We start from the raw sequence: 21,526 nt of genomic DNA, 5'->3' as shown, positions 1-21,526 counted from the left end.
CGTCATTATACCTGTCGTCCTGTTGTGTCGACTGACTGTGCCGTTATATCTGTCGACCTGTTGTGTCGACTGACTGCGTCATTATACCTGTCGTCCTGTTGTGTCGACTGACGGCATCACTATACCTGTTGTCTTGATGTGTCGACTTATTGCTCCATTATACCTGTCATCCTGTTGTGTCGACTGACTGTGTCGTTATATCTGTTGTCCTGCTGTGTCGACTGACTGCGTCATTATACCTGTCGTCCTGTTGTGTTGACTGACTGTGTCGTAATATCTGTTGTCCTGCTGTGTCGACTGACTGCGTCATTATACCTGTCGACCTGTTGTGTCGACTGACTGCGTCACTATACCTGTCGTCCTGTTGTGTCGACTGACGGCATCATTATACCTGTCGTCCTGTTGTGTTGTCTGACAGTGTCGTCATATCCGTCATCCTGTTGTGTCGACTGATGGCGTCATTATACCTGTCGTCCTGTTGTGCCGACCGACTGCGTTGTTATACCTGTCGTCCTATTGTGTCGACTAATGCTGTCATTATACTTGTCGTCCTGTTGTGTCGACTGACGGCATCATTATACCTTTTGTCCTACTGTGTCGATTGACTGCGTCATTATACCTGTTATCTTGATGTGTCGACTGACTGTATCATTATACCTGTTGTCCTGTTGTGTCGACTGACAGCGTTGTTATACCTGTCGTCATTATACCTGTCGTTGTGTTGACTGATGTCATCATTATATCTGTCGCCCTGTGTCTGACAGTGTCATTATACCTGTCGTCTTGTTGTGTCGAGTGACAGCGTCGTAAAACCTGTTGTCCTGTTGTGTCGTTTGACAGTGTTGTTATATCTGTTGTCCTATTGTCTCGACTGACTGCGTCATTATACCTGTCGTCTTGATGTGTCGACTGACGCTGTCATTATACCTGTCCTCCTTTTGTGTCGTCTGACTGCGTTGTTATACCTGTCGTCATATTGTGTCGCCTGACAGCGTCATTATGCCTGTCGTCTTGTTGTGTCGAGTGACAGCGTCGTAAGACCTGTTGTCCTGTTGTGTCGTTTGACAGCATCGTTATACCTGTCGTCCTATTGTGTCGCCTGATGGCGTCATTATACCTGTTGTCCTGTTGTGTCATTTGACAGCGTTGTTATATCTTTTGTCCTATTGTCTCGACTGACGGCGTCATTATACCTGTCGTCTTGATGTGTCGACTGACTGCGTTGTTGTACTTCTCGTCCTGTTGTGTCGACTGATGGTGTCGTTATATCTGTCATCCTGTTGTGTCGTCCTCATGTGTCGAATGATTGCTTTGTTATACCTCTCGTTGATGTGTTGTTTGACGGCGTTGTTATACCTGTCGTCCTTTTGTGTCCTATGACTGTGTCGTTATACCTGTTGTCCTGATGTGTCGTCTGACTGTGTCTCTATACCTGTCGTCCTGTTGTGTCGTCTTATTGCGTCCTTATGACCGTCATTCTGTTGTGTCGTCTGATTGCGTCCTTATGCCTGTCGTCCTAGCCTTTCGTCCTGACTGTGTCGTTATACCTGTTGTCCTGTTAAGTTGATCAAATTAAACTTTCCCTATTGTTAAACTGTTTTGTATATATTGATAAAATGTATGCCAACAGCAACATGAAGTTGCATACATTTTTAAATAGACATAAACAAAAATGCAAATATTTAAATATGTGTCGAAATATGTAATTGACTGATTTAATCATTATTGTCATATAAATAAATGATAAAATGACACTTTATACAATGTTTAAAATCATACAAATACAATAATTGAATGCACAAATTTGTACAGTGAAGAATTTAATCCACAAATCAAGCTGACCGGTATAATTAAGCAGTCAGTGAACACATCAGGACGACAGGTATAACGACGCAGTCAGACGACACAGCAGGACGACAGGTATAGAAGCTGTATTATTGCTTGTTTGTTTAAAAAAATACTACAAGGCGTTGCAGAATGAGATAAAATGATGCATTCCCTGTTTGTCAGTAGGCCTAATCAATGTAATTAGACGCTGGTGTGTGACTTGAAAATGCCGAAAAGAAAAAGGTATTTTTGTTTGGATATCGCTTGTTCTACAGGAAAGTCTTTCCAATACATCGAAGTATTTTATTTTTTACTTAGTTTGACATGCATACCACTAGGGGCGCTGGAGGTCGACGAGTCCCAAATAGCAATCCGGAAAAAAGCTTTCTTCTTCTGCTTCCTTTAAAAATGGCGGAGGTCAGGCAACGGTTTGGAAGAGGTGCGTACAACTTTGCACTCAAAATATGTAATCGTTACCGCCTGGAAAGTCAGAAAAAACTAAGTAAAAGTACAATACGGACATTAACGCTATCACCTGGTTTTCTGTTGGATGATATTCAAAATGGCGAATTGTTTGGAGCGCAAAATGCGGCTGAGAGAGTGACCGCTGGAGTTTTACAGGACGGTTACGAAAGGGTTACACCAATGTTTGTTAATGTGGACCATGCTTGGGAGAAGGAAAAATACGTCGAATTTAAATATTATATTGGACTAAAAGATGATTTGCTTTCTAACAAGACACCGGTTCAAAACATAGAAAGAAGTACTCCTAAGTACTGGATTAATGGCATGTTTCGGAGGACTTTCAGCACCCTTGGGACTGCTCCTCAACAGAGCCTCGGTAGTCTGTGTTTGTGTTGTGGACATGGACAGTTTGGCAGGGCTTACAGCGGCAACGGATCTTACTCTGAGCCCCTTTACAAAACCAAAACAGGCTACTATGAAATCCTGGAGGTGACATCTAAAGCCACTCAAGCACAGATAAAAACAGCCTACTACAAACAGTCCTTCATCTACCACCCGGACAGAAACGCCAGCAGCGACGAGGCCACTGTCCGCTTCTCTGAGATCAGCGAGGCCTACGCCGTGCTGGGAAACAAGGCCCTGAGGAAGAAGTACGACCGGGGTCTCCTCAGTCAGTCAGACCTCACCGCCACAGTCAGACCCTCATCCACCAGGGACACCTCAGGGAGCTCCGCGAAGCAGCAAACCGGGAGCCCACGGTCTGTGGTGGGCACAGACAACCGAGTCTTTAATTTCGACACATTTTTCAAGGAGCACTACGGCGAGCTGCTGCAGAAACAGAAAGACATCAGAGACCGCAAAGAGGAGATGCTGAGGAAGAAGCAGGAGTCGTTTGTGGACAAGAAGCTGGGCAGGACTGCGGAGGTGGGACTGTTGTTGATGCTTATGATGGCTGTGACTTTACTGATCAGCGTTAGGCGGAGTTAAAGTTCACACCTCTTATCTATTTGCAGATTTTGTCCTGTTCATGCTTAAGTGGGGATTTTTAACAATCTTCTAAAAATCTTATCGTGCTTTCTTTAACAGTCATATGTAACACTCACTTTAAATTTTTGCCCTGGAAAATGTAAACAAAGAGTTTTACATTTACAGTTTAAAAAGTACAGTTAATCACTTCGTCAAACAAGCGGCTCCAGGCAATAAAAATAACTATATAGAAATAATCAATCTTGTTGCTGATGGTCTGGTTTGCTTTTGTAGGTCATATAGAGTGATCAGAATTAATTTCATCCTGTTTCATAACCAGTGGAAAAGCTCCTCACAGAGGCTTTAAACACCCTCTGTTTGTCCTCAGACCTCTTATGCAGGTAGACATGAACAATGACGCAAAATGTATATCTTGGGGTCATCACGACATGTGCAATATAATAGATTAACTACTTCCTTTAAAAACCTCAAAATGAAAGACTACACTGTAATGTGCTTATGTTAAAGTTACTAAGTCTGCATCACAGTACTGTAAACTTCTCTTTTAGCAGTGTTCTTTAGTTGTTGACGTGATTCTGCATGCTGGTTTCAGCTGGGTGTAGCCATTGCTACTTCTAAGGTTGCCAAATCAAGTCTTTTCCCCCAAATAGTTCCCTAATTGGAGGACTTTTATGTGTTGAACCAAAGAAGCCAAAATACTGAAATGCTCAATGTTTCCAAACAGAAGCGGCAGATGAAAAAATGTTAAAAATAACAAAAATATCATTTAAAGTAACAAGATTATTAAACTTTGAAATTCTGGTACAGAGCATCCAAATAGGGTTGAGGCCCAGCTCTACGGAGGAGTCTGGAATCTCCCACTGTGCCACTGATGCTGTCATTTAACGTATCCCCGGAATCTCAATGAACACACTGACAGAGGAAGATACAGTGGTTGATTTACAACCTGATTGTGCTACAGTTGAACTCCTTTGGCTTTTATAAAGTCATCTGTTCTGATGATTTCTTTATTTTTAATTGTGAATAACGTGTTTATTGTGTTTAAATGTATTGCTATTTATTTGAAATATTTGTAGCAGTATAAAAAATGAGGGATGTGTGGATGAGTTGTATTTGGGAGCCCTTTAAACAGGCACATTATACGAACTGTGGTGTTATGTTCAGATGGTTCAAGTAAAGAAAGTGCCTTTAATGATATTTAAAGTATAAATCACTGGTTTTATTGTCAAGATTTAAACTAATAAATGAATTGTGAGCAGTGCCTGTCAGAGCACAATGAAAGAAATGTTGCTTTGTTCTTTTTTTAGCACCATTGTTAGTCATGAGCATCGATCCACTTTAAATTAAAACAATTCTAACACAAGCCGATGAAATAACTCACCAAAGTAACTCAATGTTTCAAGACACATTGTATTGTAAAAAGTTTCTCAAACATTATATGATGAACACAAACATGTGCATGTAGAAATTCACAGTTCACAAAGTTTAAAGTTGATATCAGTGCACATCAGTCACAAACAAATCCTTCAGTGCAGCTGAATGAACATATTAAACGTATTAAATAAAATTAAAAGTGCTCGTATAACAAAAAACAAACAACAACACAATATATGAAACAAATCCTACTTACACAGCTCATGTATTTCCTTCCTAACATGCTAGCTCTCTGGCTACAGATCATACGCTTTCTTTAATGTTCAATAAATTAGTAAAAGGCCAAAGAAGTGTTTTCAAACAACACAAAGTGGACGGTGATTGGTTGTCTAAGCAGTCACTCAGACGAACCAGACAGAACAAGTGCTCATTGATAGTTAAATAATGTACAGGGATAAAAGTAGCTAAAACACTGGATCCTGGTAGAGCAGAAATATGGGTGTCTGATAAACGAGTCACTATGATTCAAGGGGTTGCATGTTATCCAGGTTTAAGCACACAAACGCAATCTTTTTGTTAACCTTCGTCACAGATTTGTAGAAGTACTCTTTTTCTGTATACTTGTGATGTCTGAGCTTGATTAACTCTGTCCCTCTTTAGTTCAAAAGTCATGTCTTCAGTCCTGTCTCCGCCCTCAGATGACCGGGTTAAGGGCATCATAGAGCCGCTGCACCGCCAGCTCCACCATCTCTCTGAGAGAGTCGTCCTCTGTGCACTCGTCCTCATAGCTCACAGACTGATCAGAGGAGAGAAAGTCAGTAAAAAACAATGATGCAGCACGTACTGTGTTTTGAAATGACACGCTTAAAGCTTCTCACCCTTGTTTCCAAGCAGATATTAACTGTCTTCCCGTCTACTGTCAAAGAGATGTTTTTACAGTCACTGAAATCCACGCACTCCTCTCCAAACATGTCCCTGAAAACAGAAACAGAACAAATTATACCCATTTAATCATACTATTTACCTTTCCAGCACAGTAGTTCATGTATACAATGTTTAAATAAGATAGTATGGAGTGTTTGACTCACTGTAACATGACTCCTAATCTGGTTTGGAAGACATCCATGTCCATGATGGCACTCTGGGTCTCCATAACTGTTGATAAAACACAAATGAATCAAATCAAAATCAAACAAAATCCAGCGGCATTAATGAGACACAATAGAAAACATTCAAATGAAGCATGAGTAATTTGTTTCATTCCTTCTACAGTTCATAAGTATTTAAAACCAACCTTTCTGAGCCTTTGGGTTCGACTGGACCTCCAGCACTACAGTGGTGACAGCATCAGCATACATGTCATTGAGAGGGTTCGCTATCCACTGAAACAGGAGAAGAAGAGAAACAGTGTTGAGGTTGGGATAATCTCTATTTACAGATTCTACATAGAGATGTAGAATCTGTAGGCAGGGACATGACAGTCGGTGTGAACAGCAAAATCAGGCGGAACGTAATGCGCTGTAATGACATCCCGGCTCCCATCAGCGGCTATCTGACAATGATTTAGCTTCTTAATAATCTCTTTAAACAGACATCTGCAGCAAGTTCAGCTAACAATCTGTTCTAGATCTAAAATTCAACTTGAGATAAATTCCCTGACGCTGTGTCATGAAAGCCGTTCAGCATTCAGATTTCCAGATTTCCTCGAATGCATCTGAAATTATCCGACCTCCGTTCAACAAAGAAGCATTTTAAAAGTAATTTTTTCTTCTCGTCTTGAAAAAGCTTCACTTTTACTTTTTAAAAATCTGCATCATGATGTTCAAATTTCAGCAAAGGTAAGGCCCCTTAATTAAAGTCAGTCACAAGAAAAACTGGTTATTTTTCTGTAAAAAATGCAGCATGTGGAAAAGGAAGGAAGTCTTGACTGGAAGTCGTTTGTTGCTAACCACTGGCTACATGCCCGATATGTTCACCGTTGTCCCCAGAAGCTATGTTGTTGTTAGACTATAGCTGACGGCTATACACTCACCTCCAGCATCACCATGCCGACCTCGTGAATCAGCGTGATGTTTTTAAAGATCTTCAAGGTGTTCTTCTCGGTTCCATCCAGCTCTTCCACGTCACCTGAGACGAGAACAGAAACCCCACCACGATCAGTCCATACAGTGTAAACAGTATAAACTAAAAGTAAACACATCAAAACTAAAGTACACAAATACGGAAGAGTCACCTGTGAGGTTCCTCAGGTGGCAGACGAGCAGAGAGTAAGGTCCAGTGAAGGGGATGACCTGAGACTGTTTCACTGTGCTCATTGCCAGCTCTGTGTATGCTGCAAAACACATAGGGGTGACTTCATGGTGCCTGATTTGTTAGTCCTATATTAAAAGAAAATTATATTCTATACATAAATACTTACTGGAAAGGTCAGAGGGATTGAGGATGTGGTAGTTGAAGTTCTTCTTCACCAGTATGCCTGACACTCTCTGGCCCTGAGCACACTTCTTATCAGCCAGAGAGCCCATCACCTGACAGGAGGAGGCGTTTTCAGTAACTTTACTCAATACGATAAGCATGACTGTGCCAAAAGGAGCCCACAGTGACTTCAGATTATAGAAAAAAGACCGATAGATTATCCACCTTAGCCAGTTTCTCTCCTCTGAAGTTGAGGGTGACAGCCTCAGTGTTTCGAGGGTTGTGGACTTCTATGTGAACCTGGTCGTTATCCTCGTACTCCCTGATCAGCGCCGCCTTCAGACGGGCCATCTCATTCTGTTCCCCGTGGACCAGGATCTGAAGACAACACGCGACAGAGTAATATTACTGAAGGGTACAGACAGCTGAGAATTTTAAACACAAATTATGCATAAATACTCTTCTTCTTTTACCACATGTGGAGGTTTGAGTGCCCTGATGAACTCGCTGGTCTGCTGGTAGTCAGTGTGGGCGGAGAAGGAGATGTAGTCCACAGACATCTTCAGCTGCAGCTTCTGTCCTGACATGGTGGTGATCTCCTCCGGCTCAGACATGATGTGCTGCAGTTAAAAAATTCACTTTTACATCAGACTCATATGATTTAAACTTAAATGACCAAAACACAGCTGTAGACACTTCCATTATGGCCTTGTTTTTGTCTGACCTTGGCTAGTGTGCCCTCCACACAGTATCCAGCGATGATGACTCCATTCCTCTTATCGGTGCACCAGCTCTCAAAGAGCTCCCTGGAGAGTCCGCTCTGCATCATACCCGGAGACGCCATCACCACGCTGGGACCGATGTCGTCAAAGTGATCCATGCTCTGAAAAGAACCACAGTTATTTTCAGAATATTCAACAGCATTTTCAAAACACTTCCTGGGTTACTGTCGCACTCTCCACCTTGAGGTTGCTGATGTGCTTGAAGACAAAAGGGTTGTTGATGTTGATGGCTTTGCGGATCTTGTCGTTCATTGCGTTGACGTAGGTCTGGTACACGGCCATGCACTTCTTAGCCAGGGATGAGGCGTAGTAGATGGGGATGTCATGGAGCTCTGGGTGGTTCTGCCAGTACTCATCTACAAGAGAACATGGATGATATGATGATGATATGTAATAATATGTAGATACAACAGACAAAACTTCACAAAGTTGGATTTTGGGGAAATTCAGTATAATCCTAATCAGAGAGTGACACATAATTTCTTACCCAGAATGAGCAGCAGTTCCTGGGCCCGTCCCAAAGCGAACACAGGGATCAAACAGCGGCCTTCTCTGTTGACGATGTCATGGACGGTGTTACAGAACCGGGCTTCTCTCTCCTCCCTCTTCTCATGGATGTGGGTGCCATAGGTCGACTCCTTCGCAAAGAATGACAGGATTTACACTGATGTGATCACCTTAAGATCCTTTAAAAAAGCATTAGTTGTAAATTGTTATTTAGCTTACTATGATTAGGATGTCAGGTTTGACACTGGGGATCTCAGCTGCCATCAGGTGCCTGTCTTCTTGGCGAGAGAAGTCTCCGGTGTACAGCAGCTTCGGAGGGGGAAAAAAGACTAAGCTTAGTTATAATGCATCAATAGCACATTACTAAATGAACAAAACAGATTAATTACCTTGACTCCAGCTATTTCGATCATGAACATGGCAGCTCCCAGCACATGACCAGCGTGGTAGCACCAGAACTTGATTCCAGCCACCTCCTTGACCTCGTGGAAGTTGATGGTCTCGATCTTGTCCATGCTCTCCTCCAGGTCGGTCTCAGTGTACAGCATGTCATCTGCAGAGATGTTGCTGCAATAAATCAAAGACAAAAAATTATGTAAGAAACACAATTATTTATTCAGAAGAATGTTCAACAATGATGACTCCTCCTGCTCTTACCTGACTTTGACGTAGTCTGACAGCAGCCAGCGGTAGATGGCCTTAGTGGCGTGGGTCATGAAGGTCCTGCCTTTAAAGCTGGTCTTCTGGAGGAACCAGGGCAGAGCTCCACAGTGATCCAAGTGAAAACTGATGAGAGGATACATCAACATCAAATGACATACCCTTTTGTTTGAGAACATAGTTAAGACAGCTTACAAGCCGAATAATTACACTCACTGGCTGATAAGCAGGAGGTCTATCTCTGCTGGGTCGATCAAATCTATGTAAGGAAGAGCATCCATTCCCTCCAAGCCAGGGTGGATGCCACAGTCCAGCTGCCAAACACAAATATTAATTTGTTTATTTCGCCCAGAATATTCCACTCGGTATGGTATTACATTCCAGGGACGGGTACCTCAGTCATTACAGGACAGAATCTAACAACAATAGAAAAAAGTAAACTCAAATAAACACATTAAAATAGTGAAATAGACGATGAAAGACAGAGAAAAAGACAACCTGCATAAAAGAACAGCATGTGGTAATCATACAATAAGAGCTTTATATTATAATAATAGCTGTTCTATTACTTAGCTGAATATTACTCGCGGATATGTTTTGTAGGGAATTTTAATATAGAATGAGATATTTATAAAATGTCACACATAAGTATACAGTTGCAATTAAATACTTTGTTATATAAACAAGACAGATATATTTACCATAATTTTTCTTCCTTTGAACTCCAGGATTATGCATGACCTCCCAACCTCCTGACCAGCACCCCTGTAGTAACATGAAACAATAGCATCTAAGCGTTACATTTATTTGTAATAAAATTAGCTGTTGACATTTATTAATAAAAAATAAAAATTAAAACGCATTAACTCACAGCGGACGGATTAGGAGCTGGTCGCTTTCCTCTGCGGGGACAATCACCTCTACTTTGCGTTTTGTAGCCATGAGCGTTAAATTTTGTAGGTCAATTTTATGATAGAAAACAAATTTCCGCTCATATTGTGTTTGTTGAATGAATGAGAGGGGGCGGATTCTCTCGCAGAACGTCACACTTCCGGTGTTGCGCCAAAACACCGCCGATGAAAAACAAGTGCTGACAAATATTCCGTTAGAGACGTTGGTCTTTTTTTGCTTAATCAAATTTAAATATATAAAATAAATAAACTTTGAAATGGAAACGTTAATAATAAATATGCTTTTAAAAACCTTTGGACATACTTAATATACATTATCCACCGCACTCTCGGGTCAATATCCAACTTAGGAAATACTTTTTCGGTTGACTAGTTCGCTGCGTCCCCTTTAAGTCGTGTTGGGTGTAGGCTGTGAAACTAAAAGACACCAGAGAATCAAACTGGAGGTAAACAGAAAGCTTCTTTGAAGATAACTAACGGTGAAACGGTGACTGTACAAAAAGGTACGTTTTTTAGAGCTAACTTCATTGACTACCTTACGTTTGTGTTTGCCAACACCACGTGAAAGTCTTTGTTTTTATAACTTCATTGTGAAAATAAATGCGACGGGCGATATTTAAGGTGGAGTAAAAAAAAACTCGAGTTTCTTTTAAGGTGTAGCTTAAACATTTCCCTCTGAGCATGTGGATGAGCTGGATAAACTACTTCTTGAAGTCTCATGAAACCTGTTGATTTTGGTGTGCACATTTTAATTGGTCACCATCAAGATCTTAAGTAATATTTTGCGTTTACATGATGGAGGTTGAAGATACTGTTACAGCAGCAGGTGTAACAGATAAAGTGGTTTCCGATTTAACTGGCGCTCCCTTTGTGACCCCATCTCTTACTTCTTATTGTTTCACACACTACATCCTTAAAAATTACCAGCATCTTTTGAATAATCAACGCCATATCATAAGCACCCGAAAAGTAGTATGTATTACAGTGTTATATTGTTTTATGATTGTTTTAATGCGTAGGTGTTATTTTTTATTTCCTCCCTTTAATGTACTCTAACCCAGCCTGTTGAATGGAGAGTTACAGAGATGATTATAGGAATTATAAATTCTGAATCAATAAAATATTCTCTATCTAAAAGTCAACTACACTCTTACAAAGTAAAATATGGCTAATTATACTTTACTACTGTAGTTTAAAACAAAATCCTACTTATGTTTTAAATAATATTTATCGTTTTTATTGTCACGATTTCTTTGTCTGTTCTCAGATCTTTCTCTTACAGGTTAATTTTAATTTCAGTTTTCAGTAAAACTTACTTATCCTCCTAGCTAGCTAAAGGGTAGCAAAGGCATTACTATAAAGCCTAAGGTTCACAATCTCATTTACCCATAGATTAAAATTTAGACACCATTATCTACATTAAATTATTCGTCGTCAGTTTTGAGACTTTAGAGGACCGTCTTGTCGTGTGTTTAACACGCTGGTCTCTGATGTTTCAGGCTGATGAGGCTGGCAGGCTGGATGTGGTCGTCATGGTGAACGATGTTTCGGAAAGTGAAGAAGCGCCACAGCAGCAGCAGCTCGCAGAGCAGTGAGATCAGCACCAAAAGCAAAGTACAAAACCACACACACACAAACACACACGTGGTATGACAGAGACACTTTCTCCCGTAGTGAGTATAAACAACACTCTCTTGTGTTTCTTGCTCTTTGTAGTCTGTAGACTCTAGTTTGGGAGGACTCTCCAGATCCAGCACCGTCGCCAGCCTCGACACTGACTCCACCAAAAGCTCAGGTCAGCCTCTCTTTCCTCCTCGTCTTCTCCCATTCCTCCCATTTTCTTTCTTTTCATTCTAAGTGATTATGTAATGTTTGCCCCATGTAGGTAACAGCACTTCTGAAGCATGCGCCGAGTTCAAGGTAAAGTATGTGGGAGCAATTGAGAAGTTAGAGTTTGACATGAGCCGAACCTTGCAGGAGCCCTTGGACCTCATCAACTACATCGATGCTGCTCAGGTGAGAATCTGGAGAGGGAGCGATAGGAACTTGCTTCTAGTAGCAAGGATTTAATTTCCTCCGGGCTTAGAGCGATCAATATACCATCATTCATTCACAACATCACAGAGGAAAAGGTGCTGTAAATATTCTGCTGCTTTTCACAGCAAGATGGAAAGCTGCCCTTCGTGCCGGGAGACGAGGAGATGATCCTGTGCGTGTCGAAGTACGGCGTCAAAGTGGCCTCGCTGGACCAGTGTGTGAGTGGAGAACAATAAAAACATGATCTACTGTACTTGAAATAGAATGGTTATTGATTAGACTATGCAGTATTGCTGCGTCACCAATGCAGCCAAAACAGCACAGTTCAGCATCAATTTATATTTTTGCTGACTGACTGTACCCATCTTATCTGAACTGGTGCACAGAGAGCTGAATGTGTTGAACTTAAAGATGGAAACCACATCGACCCATCTTTCTAAACTATATAATACAATAAGGATCTAAGGATATTTTGTGTACTTATTTTTTAATCAGGCTTTTATTTTGGAGAAATATTTTAACCTTGGTTTTTAACATTGCTTTTTACAGTAGTTTTGATCCTTCTGTTTACTTTGTCTTATTTAACTTTTATATTCATTGATTTTATTATTTTAATATAATTTTTGTCATTTTCTTACTCTTAAATTTCCTCTATTGTTACTTTTTGTTCTCATTTTACATCTGTTTGTTCGTATGTGAAGCACTTAAGGCGGCATGTTTGTAGGAATGGTTCTGTATAAATATAGTTGGGTTGAGTCTAAGGGGTCAATATTAAGTGCTTTTTTTTGTCCCTCCGACCAGGACGTTCTGCACCGCCACCCTCTCTACCTGATCGTGCGCATGCTGTGTTACGATGACGGCCTTGGCGCGGGGAAGAACCTCCTGGCTCTCAAAACCACTGACGCACAGCAGGAGGAGTGCAGCATCTGGGTGTACCAGTGCAGCAGCTCAGTGAGTGTGATCAAGTAGAACATTAAACAAGCTTAAAGTCGTCTGCCTTCTTTATATAAATGCTGTTTATTTTATCCTCTGTCTGAACAGGAGCAGGCTCAGTCCATCTGCAAGGTGCTGTCGGCGTCTTTTGACTGCGCTCTGACGTCGGAAAAGTCCTGAGGCAAGTGGTGTGGGCGGAAGCTGAGATGTTTGTAGAAAGAGGGATGAAACATCTGCAAAATCAGTGAATCAGGACACAACCATGACGCAATATGTGCAGCCATTTCCCTTTTTTGTTTTCTTGTTAGACAGATAAGTGCAGGAAAAGCCTGTTTTCCAAGTCAGTTTGCAGGAAAAACATGATACAAACCTTTTTATCAAAAGTCTCTTCATCATCATCCTTCAGACTGTGAATTTGTCTGAATCATTTCCTTTCCTTCAACTTCCTCGTTCCTTTGGCATCTCACATAACCTGAAGAAATGAGGAAAGTGTAGCAAAAGGGGAAATGGTTGCATTAAAAAAATAAGCATTGAAATATAGTGCTCAGCTTTCAGCAGTGTAATGAAAATAATACTTAACTTACATGATGGTACTTAATGTAACACATCTCCACCCTGCCGTGCCAGCATACGGGCTGATAATGGGATTCATCAGCAGGTACACAGACGGTTCATAAGGAAACATGTTTTGTCGTGTTTTTTAAGCAAACAGGTACAGTTACAGCCACTTTTAATTCAAAGGTACTTTTTAAAGATGTTTTAACTGTGGCCCACATCCATTATTTTATCACCTTGTGTGAGCGGAGTCTTACTTTTTACTTAATTTGTTGGATTAACTCATTTTCAATGACTGTTTTTCTTTTATTGTACCTATTTAAATGTCTTTATACTGAAACGTTCTTGGTACCAAAAGCTTAAACTGTTTTCTGATTGTGTTGTGGTACTGATTCAAACGCATTCAATCCATTAGACTTACTTGTTTTTGGAGGATAAACATGTTTACAGTCGTGGTACTGACTTGACTTCACCCTTGTACATAATGAAAGCCCCTTTTTCCTGTCCTCCTTTTTAACATTAAGAATGATGTAAAAATGTGCGACAATAAGGAAATAAAAGATTGTGATGGTTCAAAACAGTATCAGAAAGCTTTTGGTTTTAATAGTTTTTTACTGATAAAAGTGTTTTTTCTTTTAGTTTCATCTGTCCTTTTGAGTGTCTAAAGCGTGCTTTTATTTTGAAATGATTGCTAAGAAAGATTTCTATTTATATACATTTTATATAATTAATATTAATTTAACATAATTTATAAAAACTATTTTAAATATGTTACAATATTATTCATTAGTATTCCCCCAATATACAGCACAATTTATATTTTTACACTGCAGTGCAGACTGTCTGAAATATCCTCCACCAGAGGGAGCTCTTGATACATCTTTTAATTTGATAAGAATCACACCAGTCAAATAATTCTGTTTATTATCTCTATTTGATTTAGTAAAAGTAAGCATTAATAATAGATTCTTTTTTGTTGTAAGAAACACACCACAGACCTCTTATTATTTCATATTTTATTGTTCCAGTTTCATTTTCCCATTGGCTTGCACATAAGAGTTAAAGAGTCGATGCAGTGAACCACAGACACTTAAAGAGAATGAATTAGTTATTTTCCCAGTTGTGTGTGTGTGTCTGTGTTTTCAGCACACGCACAGGTCCAGCTGAGGTGGTCTGTAGCTGCTCGTCACCTCAGCGCATTAAAACACATTTAATGACCAGGTTAGCTCCTTTTTTAAACATTTAAATATCAACAAAACAAAACTATTTACACAAATAGATTATTAAATCTTCCCGTTTCCAGTGAGTTCATATGAAACACGATGAAGAGAGCACGCGAGCTACAAACACGTCTCTTCTTGTCATTCACGAATCCATGGAAGGTTCTCGGTTTCAGGTTAAATGCCTCAATATCAACATTATGAACAGAAAGGAAAGTTGCTCTGCAACCAAAATGAAGTTAATTACATTTATACTTCTTTCATTATAGGACCCTGTGGGAGAGGGTGAAGCTTTTCTCTCTCTGGGTGCAGAGAGCGTCAAAGATGGAGACTAAATTCAGCTCATTTGTGAGAAAAAGAATCAACCTGTCACAGTCTGAGTGCTCTAATAGGCGGGAGGAAGCAACAAAAGTCACAGAGCTCCCTCCTGCTTTTCATCACACTTCCACTTACTTCAATATTCTTTTATTCTCAGCTTATTCTGTACAGACGACAAACGCACGCACACAACACACACCTATTCCTCTAATAAGGCAGATGACAGGCGACGGCAGCCCGAGGCGTCAGACTCGGCATGAAGGTAATTACTCGCTCCAGTCGGCTTCATCAAAACAGCACAGGAGGAAGAACTGCAGTGCTGAAGTTCAATATAATCCTGAACAATATTTTTTTACATTCCCCTCCTTTTAATGGCAGTCTGTGAGTGAAACAGGGACAGCAAAGCGCTCCTTTTGTTGCAGCTTTTAGCATATGTCAGGGTTACTGTAGCACCATTAGGACAACCTCCGCACAGGAGGCCTAGTTTAGAGTTGAGCAGTGGCACCTAAAAGCAGATAGGCATCTTAAATCGCTCATGCACGGGGGTGGAAAGTAAGCATGTTCACATTTATAGTTGTTAGTAACTTAAATACATCGCTGTAGTCCTTAGTATTGTCTGTACAAGGCTAGGAGGAAATGAATACTGTACATATAACCTTCATTATGTCACATGTCGTCTCATGTTGTAACGAGGATGAAGACAAGGAAAGTGCATTTATTGCGAGAGGTCATTTACTACAATCTTCGATTCTTAAGTCTTTGTCAGAAACATCAACAGCAAGCATTCAAACTTCAAACAGTCCCAAGAGTCCTTGCAACGTATGACACCCAGACTTCACCAAAAAGAGCTGCCACAGTTACACCCAGAATAGTTGCAGCAGAGGTGATGATCCAGCAGTGACTCGCTGATGACGCCAGTGAGGAGGATGACACGAGGACGACGGTGGATGAGTTGCTGGCTGGCTCAGACAGAGACAGGTGGAGGAGGAGGGACGCAGAGACACAGTGACGCTTCCCGAGACCCGGAGATGACAAGGGTTCAGTCGGCAATGAAGTGAACAAAAGTGACGGGGAAGGCTCCTCGTCTCATCGGATCGCCCTCGATGTGGCCCAGCTGTGAGGGAGGAAGACAGAGGTGAGGATGGGTTGGTTTGTTCTAATGAAACTGAAACACTTGTATAAAAAAATAAGTCACCTAGAGCGCAAACACAAAACTAAAACACCACCAAGAACAAGGGCTGGGTTATAAAAAGATTTATCTGCCAGTTCAGCAGTGAATATGTGAACATTTGCAATAAATATAGTGTTTTTTTAGTGTCTAACTAGTTGAAATTTTACAACTTACAGAAACTCGTTCAGTTTAGTTCGTTACACTAAAAGTATGATGGCTGTTTATGTTGGGTATAAAAATAATTGTATTGAATTTGTAGAGATGTTCCAATATTATTTTTTCTTCCTGATACCGATTCAGATGCAGAGATTTGAGTTTAGGCCGATACCGTGCATTCCTCTGATATCAGTATTATTTGTGAAGAACACTGATATTATGCTAGTGTTAATCTCTATTTACAAGCGACCAGATGTCTGGTTCTGGTTTCCGTTTGTGCTACGCTTGTAATCCGAGTGGTATTGACCAATCACACATCAGCAGGCTGCGGCGTATGCAGGAAAAACTGTGTGGGGAGCAAAAGTAGGCTTACAACGATTTCCCTTCTTATTAATCTCTATAAACAGACATCTGCAGCTAACGATCTGTTCTAGATCAAAAATCTCAACGTGAGACATATTTGCTTGACGCTGTTTTACCAAAACTGTTCAACGTTTAGATTTCCCGACTTCCTTGAATGCATCAGAAATGATCGATCTGACCTCCAAACAAGCACTTTAGAAGTAGTTTTCTTCTCCTCTTGAGGACTGGAAGTGGCTGATAGTTATTATCGCTAAACGCTGGCTAAACCGTTCACCGTTGCTCCCAGAGACTATATCGTTAGCTGGCGATAAGTTCTGAAATTGTGCTAGGGTTGACTAAGATTACATTCTCTTTTTGCATCACTGTAAACGTTCATTTTTGTCACACAAATTAGATCAAAACCAGATTTTTTGGGGGCTAATGGGTCGATTGATTGGCACACTTGACGCGACCAGACACCACATTTCGTGCAGTATCGTGGGGGTAACACTGATAATGGTATCGTGAAAAATAATTTGAGAACTGTTTTATTACATTAACATTTTATAATATTTTATCCGATGTAGGTTTATCTTCAGTCCAAAAAAATGGACTCAAATCTGGACTCTAAACTGAACCAGGAGATCAGCTCTTCTAACCACCACCTAAAGGAGCACGTAGAGTAGAGTGGACTAAGAGGGGCTAAAACACCATGAATATCTAAATAACATTCTACATTATAATATTACCTGAAGACAGTACTTTATATGTCCGTTTAAGTGATTTAAAGGTCGTCTACACCTGAAAATAAAAAGCTAGGACATGTTTTGTGCTCCAACATGTTTATATGAGGCTAACAGGGACAAATGACGACACTACTGAGGAAGTAAATACAGAGTAATGTTGTGGATACAGTCTGAAGTGGAACCACAGCAGAGATATAAACACTGCTACTACAGGCAACAAAACATCCGACTGGAATTTATTATTCTTTTCTGAAGTTACATATTTTTAAGCTAATGAATTCAAAACAAAGCGTGGTAGCTTGACACATAAAAAGTTCCAGCTAAAAGTCGAGCTTAACATCCGGCTACATCACCACAGAGACACTCACTCCAGCTGACCTCCTCCCCTCCTCACGCTGCCTCCTCATGCTGCCTCCTCACTGTGTTTTCATTTTGATTATTTCAAAACGCTCAAAGAGTGATAACGCAGATGAATGCAGGACATAGAGGAAGCATGGCGGGGACCTCGGGGGACTTCAGGGTCCGCGCAGGGCCACAGAAACAGAGACTGACTAAATACGGTCATATCTGCAGAGGTGGCTCGCAGGAAAACAAGCTGCAGCTGGTCGAGGGTCACACAAGAGGCTCCACAGAGGAAGCAGCAGCAGGCGGAAAAAGAGGAGGAGGGGGAATATCGGCCGGAATGAGATCATGGCTTTTTGCTTTGGCCACCATGGTGACCGAGTGCACTGACATCGACTGGGTGAAAAATGGGACACGAGGTGGACTGGGAGCGCTTTGTGCTACAGTATCAGAACATATCTCAGAGATACTGACCCACCACTCCTGGTCCTCCTCTCCGTCCACCACGATCACCTCGCCCTCAGAGAAGGTCAGCTCGTCCGGGTTGTCGGCTACACAGTTGTAGATCGCTTTTACTCGCTTCGGCCTCTGCTTCTGAGAGAAGAAACGAAGCAAATAAACAGGTTTAGTCAAGTTTGTGCAGAAGTGGAAGAAAACTGTGTGTGTTAAATGCAGCAACACACTCATGGTGCATTCAGCCTTCTTACATTGCATGTTACTTCTTACAATCTGAGTGGGAACTGAGGCAAATTAGGATTGTTCCTTTTATAACCCCTAATTTAAGAGTTTTTCTGTTTCTGCACAGAGCTTCTGAGAACAAAGGGTGTAGTTGTTAAGATTGTAAAATCCATTGAGGCAGATTGATTTGTTATTTTTGGCCTTGAAGCCATTAACATTTTGGCATCACATTTTTATTCCTTCAGTAAATAAAGCGACTCCCTCCGGATGTTTTTTGCTACCTTTTTTTCCCACTATTATTTTGTGTTAGCTTATTCCCTGGGACCACTCCCAACTCGGGGCCGTTTGGTCTCAGGGGCCCAAAAAAACCCTTTTTTGAACGATGCTTTTGGCTACATGATATCAGTGCACATATGAAGGTACTGCAATCGCATAAACAGTCTTACAGGTATTACATTTGGCAGGAAGTATCCTGACACTTATGGAAAGTAACAAAATAAGATTTAGGGGCTCACTACCATTATATTTAGAATATTACCAGTGATGCGCAATATTATCGGCACGTTATCGGTATCTGCAGATTATGGCTTGAAAATGATCTCGGCATCGTCATTTTTCTGCCGATAAAACAACGCTTTAATTCTGCCTAAATGCTCGATGATTCCCTAAAAAAGCTTCACATTATGCTACGACATTAACTCGGCACGAGTGTGCGCGCACGCCTCTTCCATCAAGCGTGAAGAAGGTGCAAGATGTCTGCGGTATGGCAGTTTTTGGCCATTACAATAAGAGTAGGCATGATATCAATTCCACTACAGGGGAGACTTGATGTTCTTTGCAATTAGGTGGTAAAAAACATGCCTAATATATCGGGATCGAAATTGGCAAAAAGTGTTGGAAAATATCGAGTTATTGGCAAAAAATCCAATATCATGCATCCCTAAAAATTACCCACAAGATCTTCAAAAAGACAAAAAATTACAAATTGACCAATTCTCATTAAAAAAAAGATGATTTTTATCACATTTATTTATTTAAAAATAACTATAAAATTCTAATAAAATTCATAAGCTTCAATTTGAGCCCAAGATGACCTTTCTGTCTTCAAAATGACTCTTGCTGTGACCAAAACGCTTCATTGTACCTCAAATCAGAAAGAACAGAATTGTTCCAGATGATGTCTCTTGTATGAATATTTTCATCTGTACTGCTATTAAAGCTATCTGAAGTTAGAAACATGAAACAGGAAAGGTTGAAAACTACATTTGGAAAAAAATGTCTGCAAGTAAATCGTGAAACTCATCCAAAATATTGCAAAAGTGTGTCTGATTTAATCTGAATTTCACAATAGACATGGTAGAAAAGCAGCAGCTAAAACACCTTTAAAACCACTGATTTGTCCAGTGATAATATATAACTGGTGCAGCACAGGCTGTGAGACAACAGACAGAAAGCAAAAATAAATGTTGTTATAATCCCAACGTTCTCCACAGACTGAGAAACAATTAACTGAAACAATTGTTTTTAACAATTCAAGGCAAGAGGGTTTTAAATTAATCCCCTCTTTCCACTTTACAAATCCTAAAGAAGGCCAAACAGCTTCTCTCCAAAGTCTGAGAAAGAAGCTCTTTGCCTGTTCGAGTGCAGGAAGGAAATTTACAGCGTGAGAAGACGCTGGAAACATTGAGACAATGGGTCGACCCGCAGCGTACTGGAGGGAATTACACACTCGTAACAGAAAACATGACTTGGTGCATCAGCAGCCAGTGACCACGCAACAAAATGACTAAATTTACAATCAACGATCTGCGTGTGATAATGAGAGGAAGAGCGAGGGACTCACCGGGTAGGCCTTCCTCGGCATGGGGGCCGGAGCCAGGGACTGACCTATGGAGTTCTGGGGGCATCCGGGCACTTCCTTAGCTGGAACAGGAAGAGGAAATTATATCACAACGACAACAAAACTTTCCAGAAGAAACGGGAGCGGACAGATGGAAAAACAACTGGAGGGTTACTTTCAGAGCACTCGCTCTTATCTGTTTACTCACTTGGTCTCTCGATAGACTGCGTTCGATTCAGAGGTCCTCTGCTGAAGCTTTTATCATTGCTGCAAAACAAAAAAGAATCTAAAACACTGCACTCTCTCAGCAGAAAGATGAAGAGAGACATCTGACAGAAAACTGTCCAGACTCTCAGCAGCTCTGATATAGATTTATTACAGCACTACCAGCCCTGTGGGAGATAAAGAGACTAAAGGGCGGCTGTGGAGGAGAGTTATTGCTCGTCTGGCTCGACGCGGAGCTTTAGCCTGGAAGCTAATGAAGCGGCTAAGCAGCAGCCATGTAGACTCATTTATCTTAGGCGGAAAAAAACACCACATTACAAGACAAGCATCCAGAAACAGCAAGATACACAGCCCCGGGGTAGTGCTGGATGTTTCTGTGTGTTTGTAGTGAATTATAAGAATCTATTGTTTTCCTGTGCAGCTAATGAAGCTGCAGAAACAGCTCTGAACTGCAGACTTGGCTCTTTATACGTTTACAATGGATTTATAGTTGCAGATTTACCCAGCAGGGGATTTAGGCGGCGCCGCTCTGGAGCCAAGTGGTCCCTGGCTGGATTTGGACTGGATGCTCATGGCCTCCATCTTCGCCACGGGAGCAAGACCCAGACCTGCAGCACACAGAGGGTTAGCTTTAAAGTCACATCTAAGCAAACCCTGGACAGCCTAAATGGTGTGTGTTCTTTCAGTAGCAATGAGCTAGTTTGATGATTATGAATGGGTCTGTTTAGGGTCATACCTCCAGTTGAAGTGAGTCTCAAGGGGGGGACAGGAGGGTGCATGTTGGGGGGGTCTGATGACGACCTCTGTCGGCCAACCAGGTCTAAATTACCGGCCTTCCAGCTGCTGGACGCTGACGACTGAGTCATCCCTCCCAGACCCGATAGCTGAGCTGAGAAAGAGGAGCAGAGGAAGAGACAGGTCTTGAGATGACAGAGGAGAGTTTGCTGCACTTTTCTAGCACCAGCGTCTGTTTTAAAAGTCAAGCTGTTTCCATCTGAGTGTAATTGAGAGCGACAGTTAATGAGGAGACTGTGG

General features: G+C 41.1%; 4 protein-coding genes across 6 annotated transcripts in view; 2 read left to right on the top strand and 2 right to left on the bottom strand.

Annotated features, from left to right (window-relative positions):
* The first annotated feature begins 2,407 nt into the window (after positions 1-2,407).
* LOC138591550 (dnaJ homolog subfamily C member 30, mitochondrial-like) lies at positions 2,408-4,542 on the top strand. The gene has a single exon (XM_069662183.1). The coding sequence runs from the start codon at positions 2,473-2,475 to the stop codon at positions 3,277-3,279; it is 807 nt and encodes a 268-aa protein (XP_069518284.1). The 5' UTR covers positions 2,408-2,472; the 3' UTR covers positions 3,280-4,542.
* Positions 4,543-4,655: 113 nt separating this feature from the next.
* Positions 4,656-10,011, bottom strand: LOC138591280 (cleavage and polyadenylation specificity factor subunit 3). Its single transcript, XM_069661820.1, has 18 exons — positions 9,889-10,011; positions 9,719-9,782; positions 9,234-9,331; positions 9,015-9,143; positions 8,747-8,924; positions 8,577-8,666; positions 8,338-8,488; positions 8,031-8,206; positions 7,793-7,951; positions 7,542-7,688; positions 7,294-7,446; positions 7,073-7,181; positions 6,887-6,985; positions 6,686-6,780; positions 5,948-6,035; positions 5,742-5,808; positions 5,532-5,628; positions 4,656-5,449 (listed from the first exon to the last, which is right to left on the bottom strand). The coding sequence occupies exons 1-18, from the start codon at positions 9,957-9,959 to the stop codon at positions 5,348-5,350; spliced, it is 2,073 nt and encodes a 690-aa protein (XP_069517921.1). The 5' UTR covers positions 9,960-10,011; the 3' UTR covers positions 4,656-5,347.
* A 309-nt stretch (positions 10,012-10,320) lies between these two features.
* Positions 10,321-14,018, top strand: itgb1bp1 (integrin beta 1 binding protein 1). Its single transcript, XM_069662091.1, has 7 exons — positions 10,321-10,431; positions 11,428-11,542; positions 11,645-11,723; positions 11,814-11,944; positions 12,091-12,183; positions 12,767-12,916; positions 13,007-14,018. The coding sequence occupies exons 2-7, from the start codon at positions 11,471-11,473 to the stop codon at positions 13,076-13,078; spliced, it is 597 nt and encodes a 198-aa protein (XP_069518192.1). The 5' UTR covers positions 10,321-10,431; positions 11,428-11,470; the 3' UTR covers positions 13,079-14,018.
* Positions 14,019-14,854: 836 nt separating this feature from the next.
* The window catches only part of asap2a (ArfGAP with SH3 domain, ankyrin repeat and PH domain 2a), a 63,641-nt gene continuing 56,969 nt past the window's right edge, over positions 14,855-21,526 (bottom strand). The window contains exons 23-28 of one of the 3 annotated variants that reach the window (XM_069661654.1): positions 21,228-21,380; positions 20,994-21,099; positions 20,475-20,533; positions 20,270-20,349; positions 18,223-18,342; positions 14,855-16,105 (exon numbers count right to left, since the gene is read on the bottom strand). In XM_069661654.1, the coding sequence (XP_069517755.1) occupies positions 16,031-16,105; positions 18,223-18,342; positions 20,270-20,349; positions 20,475-20,533; positions 20,994-21,099; positions 21,228-21,380 (593 nt within the window). In that variant the 3' untranslated portion in view covers positions 14,855-16,030. The remainder of the gene's footprint in view (positions 16,106-18,222; positions 18,343-20,269; positions 20,350-20,474; positions 20,534-20,993; positions 21,100-21,227; positions 21,381-21,526) is intronic. The other 2 variants (XM_069661656.1, XM_069661655.1) reach the window with 2 other exon arrangements.

The sequence above is a fragment of the Semicossyphus pulcher genome, unplaced genomic scaffold, assembly GCF_022749685.1.
Source record: "Semicossyphus pulcher isolate SPU_LCO1_2020_fin unplaced genomic scaffold, fSemPul1.0.p SCAF_14, whole genome shotgun sequence".
Classification (NCBI taxonomy): Eukaryota; Metazoa; Chordata; class Actinopteri; order Labriformes; family Labridae; genus Semicossyphus; species Semicossyphus pulcher.
The sequence above is the reverse complement of the archived record's forward strand: the minus strand, read 5'-3'. Positions and strand labels throughout refer to the sequence as shown.

Bases quoted from the DNA above. Each gene is read 5' to 3' on its own strand.
- LOC138591550 (XM_069662183.1), top strand. From the start codon at position 2,473: ATGTTTGTTAATGTGGACCATGCTTGGGAGAAGGAAAAATACGTCGAA.
- LOC138591280 (XM_069661820.1), bottom strand. From the start codon at position 9,959: ATGGCTACAAAACGCAAAGTAGAGGTGATTGTCCCCGCAGAGGAAAGC. The intron at 9,144-9,233 runs GTGAGTGTAATT...TCCTCTCATCAG, and splicing joins GACCTCCTGCTTATCAGCCA to TTTTCACTTGGATCACTGTG. The intron at 7,447-7,541 runs GTAAAAGAAGAA...TGTTGTCTTCAG, and splicing joins CACTCAAACCTCCACATGTG to ATCCTGGTCCACGGGGAACA.
- itgb1bp1 (XM_069662091.1), top strand. From the start codon at position 11,471: ATGTTTCGGAAAGTGAAGAAGCGCCACAGCAGCAGCAGCTCGCAGAGC. The intron at 11,724-11,813 runs GTCAGCCTCTCT...TGCCCCATGTAG, and splicing joins TGACTCCACCAAAAGCTCAG to GTAACAGCACTTCTGAAGCA. The intron at 11,945-12,090 runs GTGAGAATCTGG...TGCTTTTCACAG, and splicing joins ACTACATCGATGCTGCTCAG to CAAGATGGAAAGCTGCCCTT.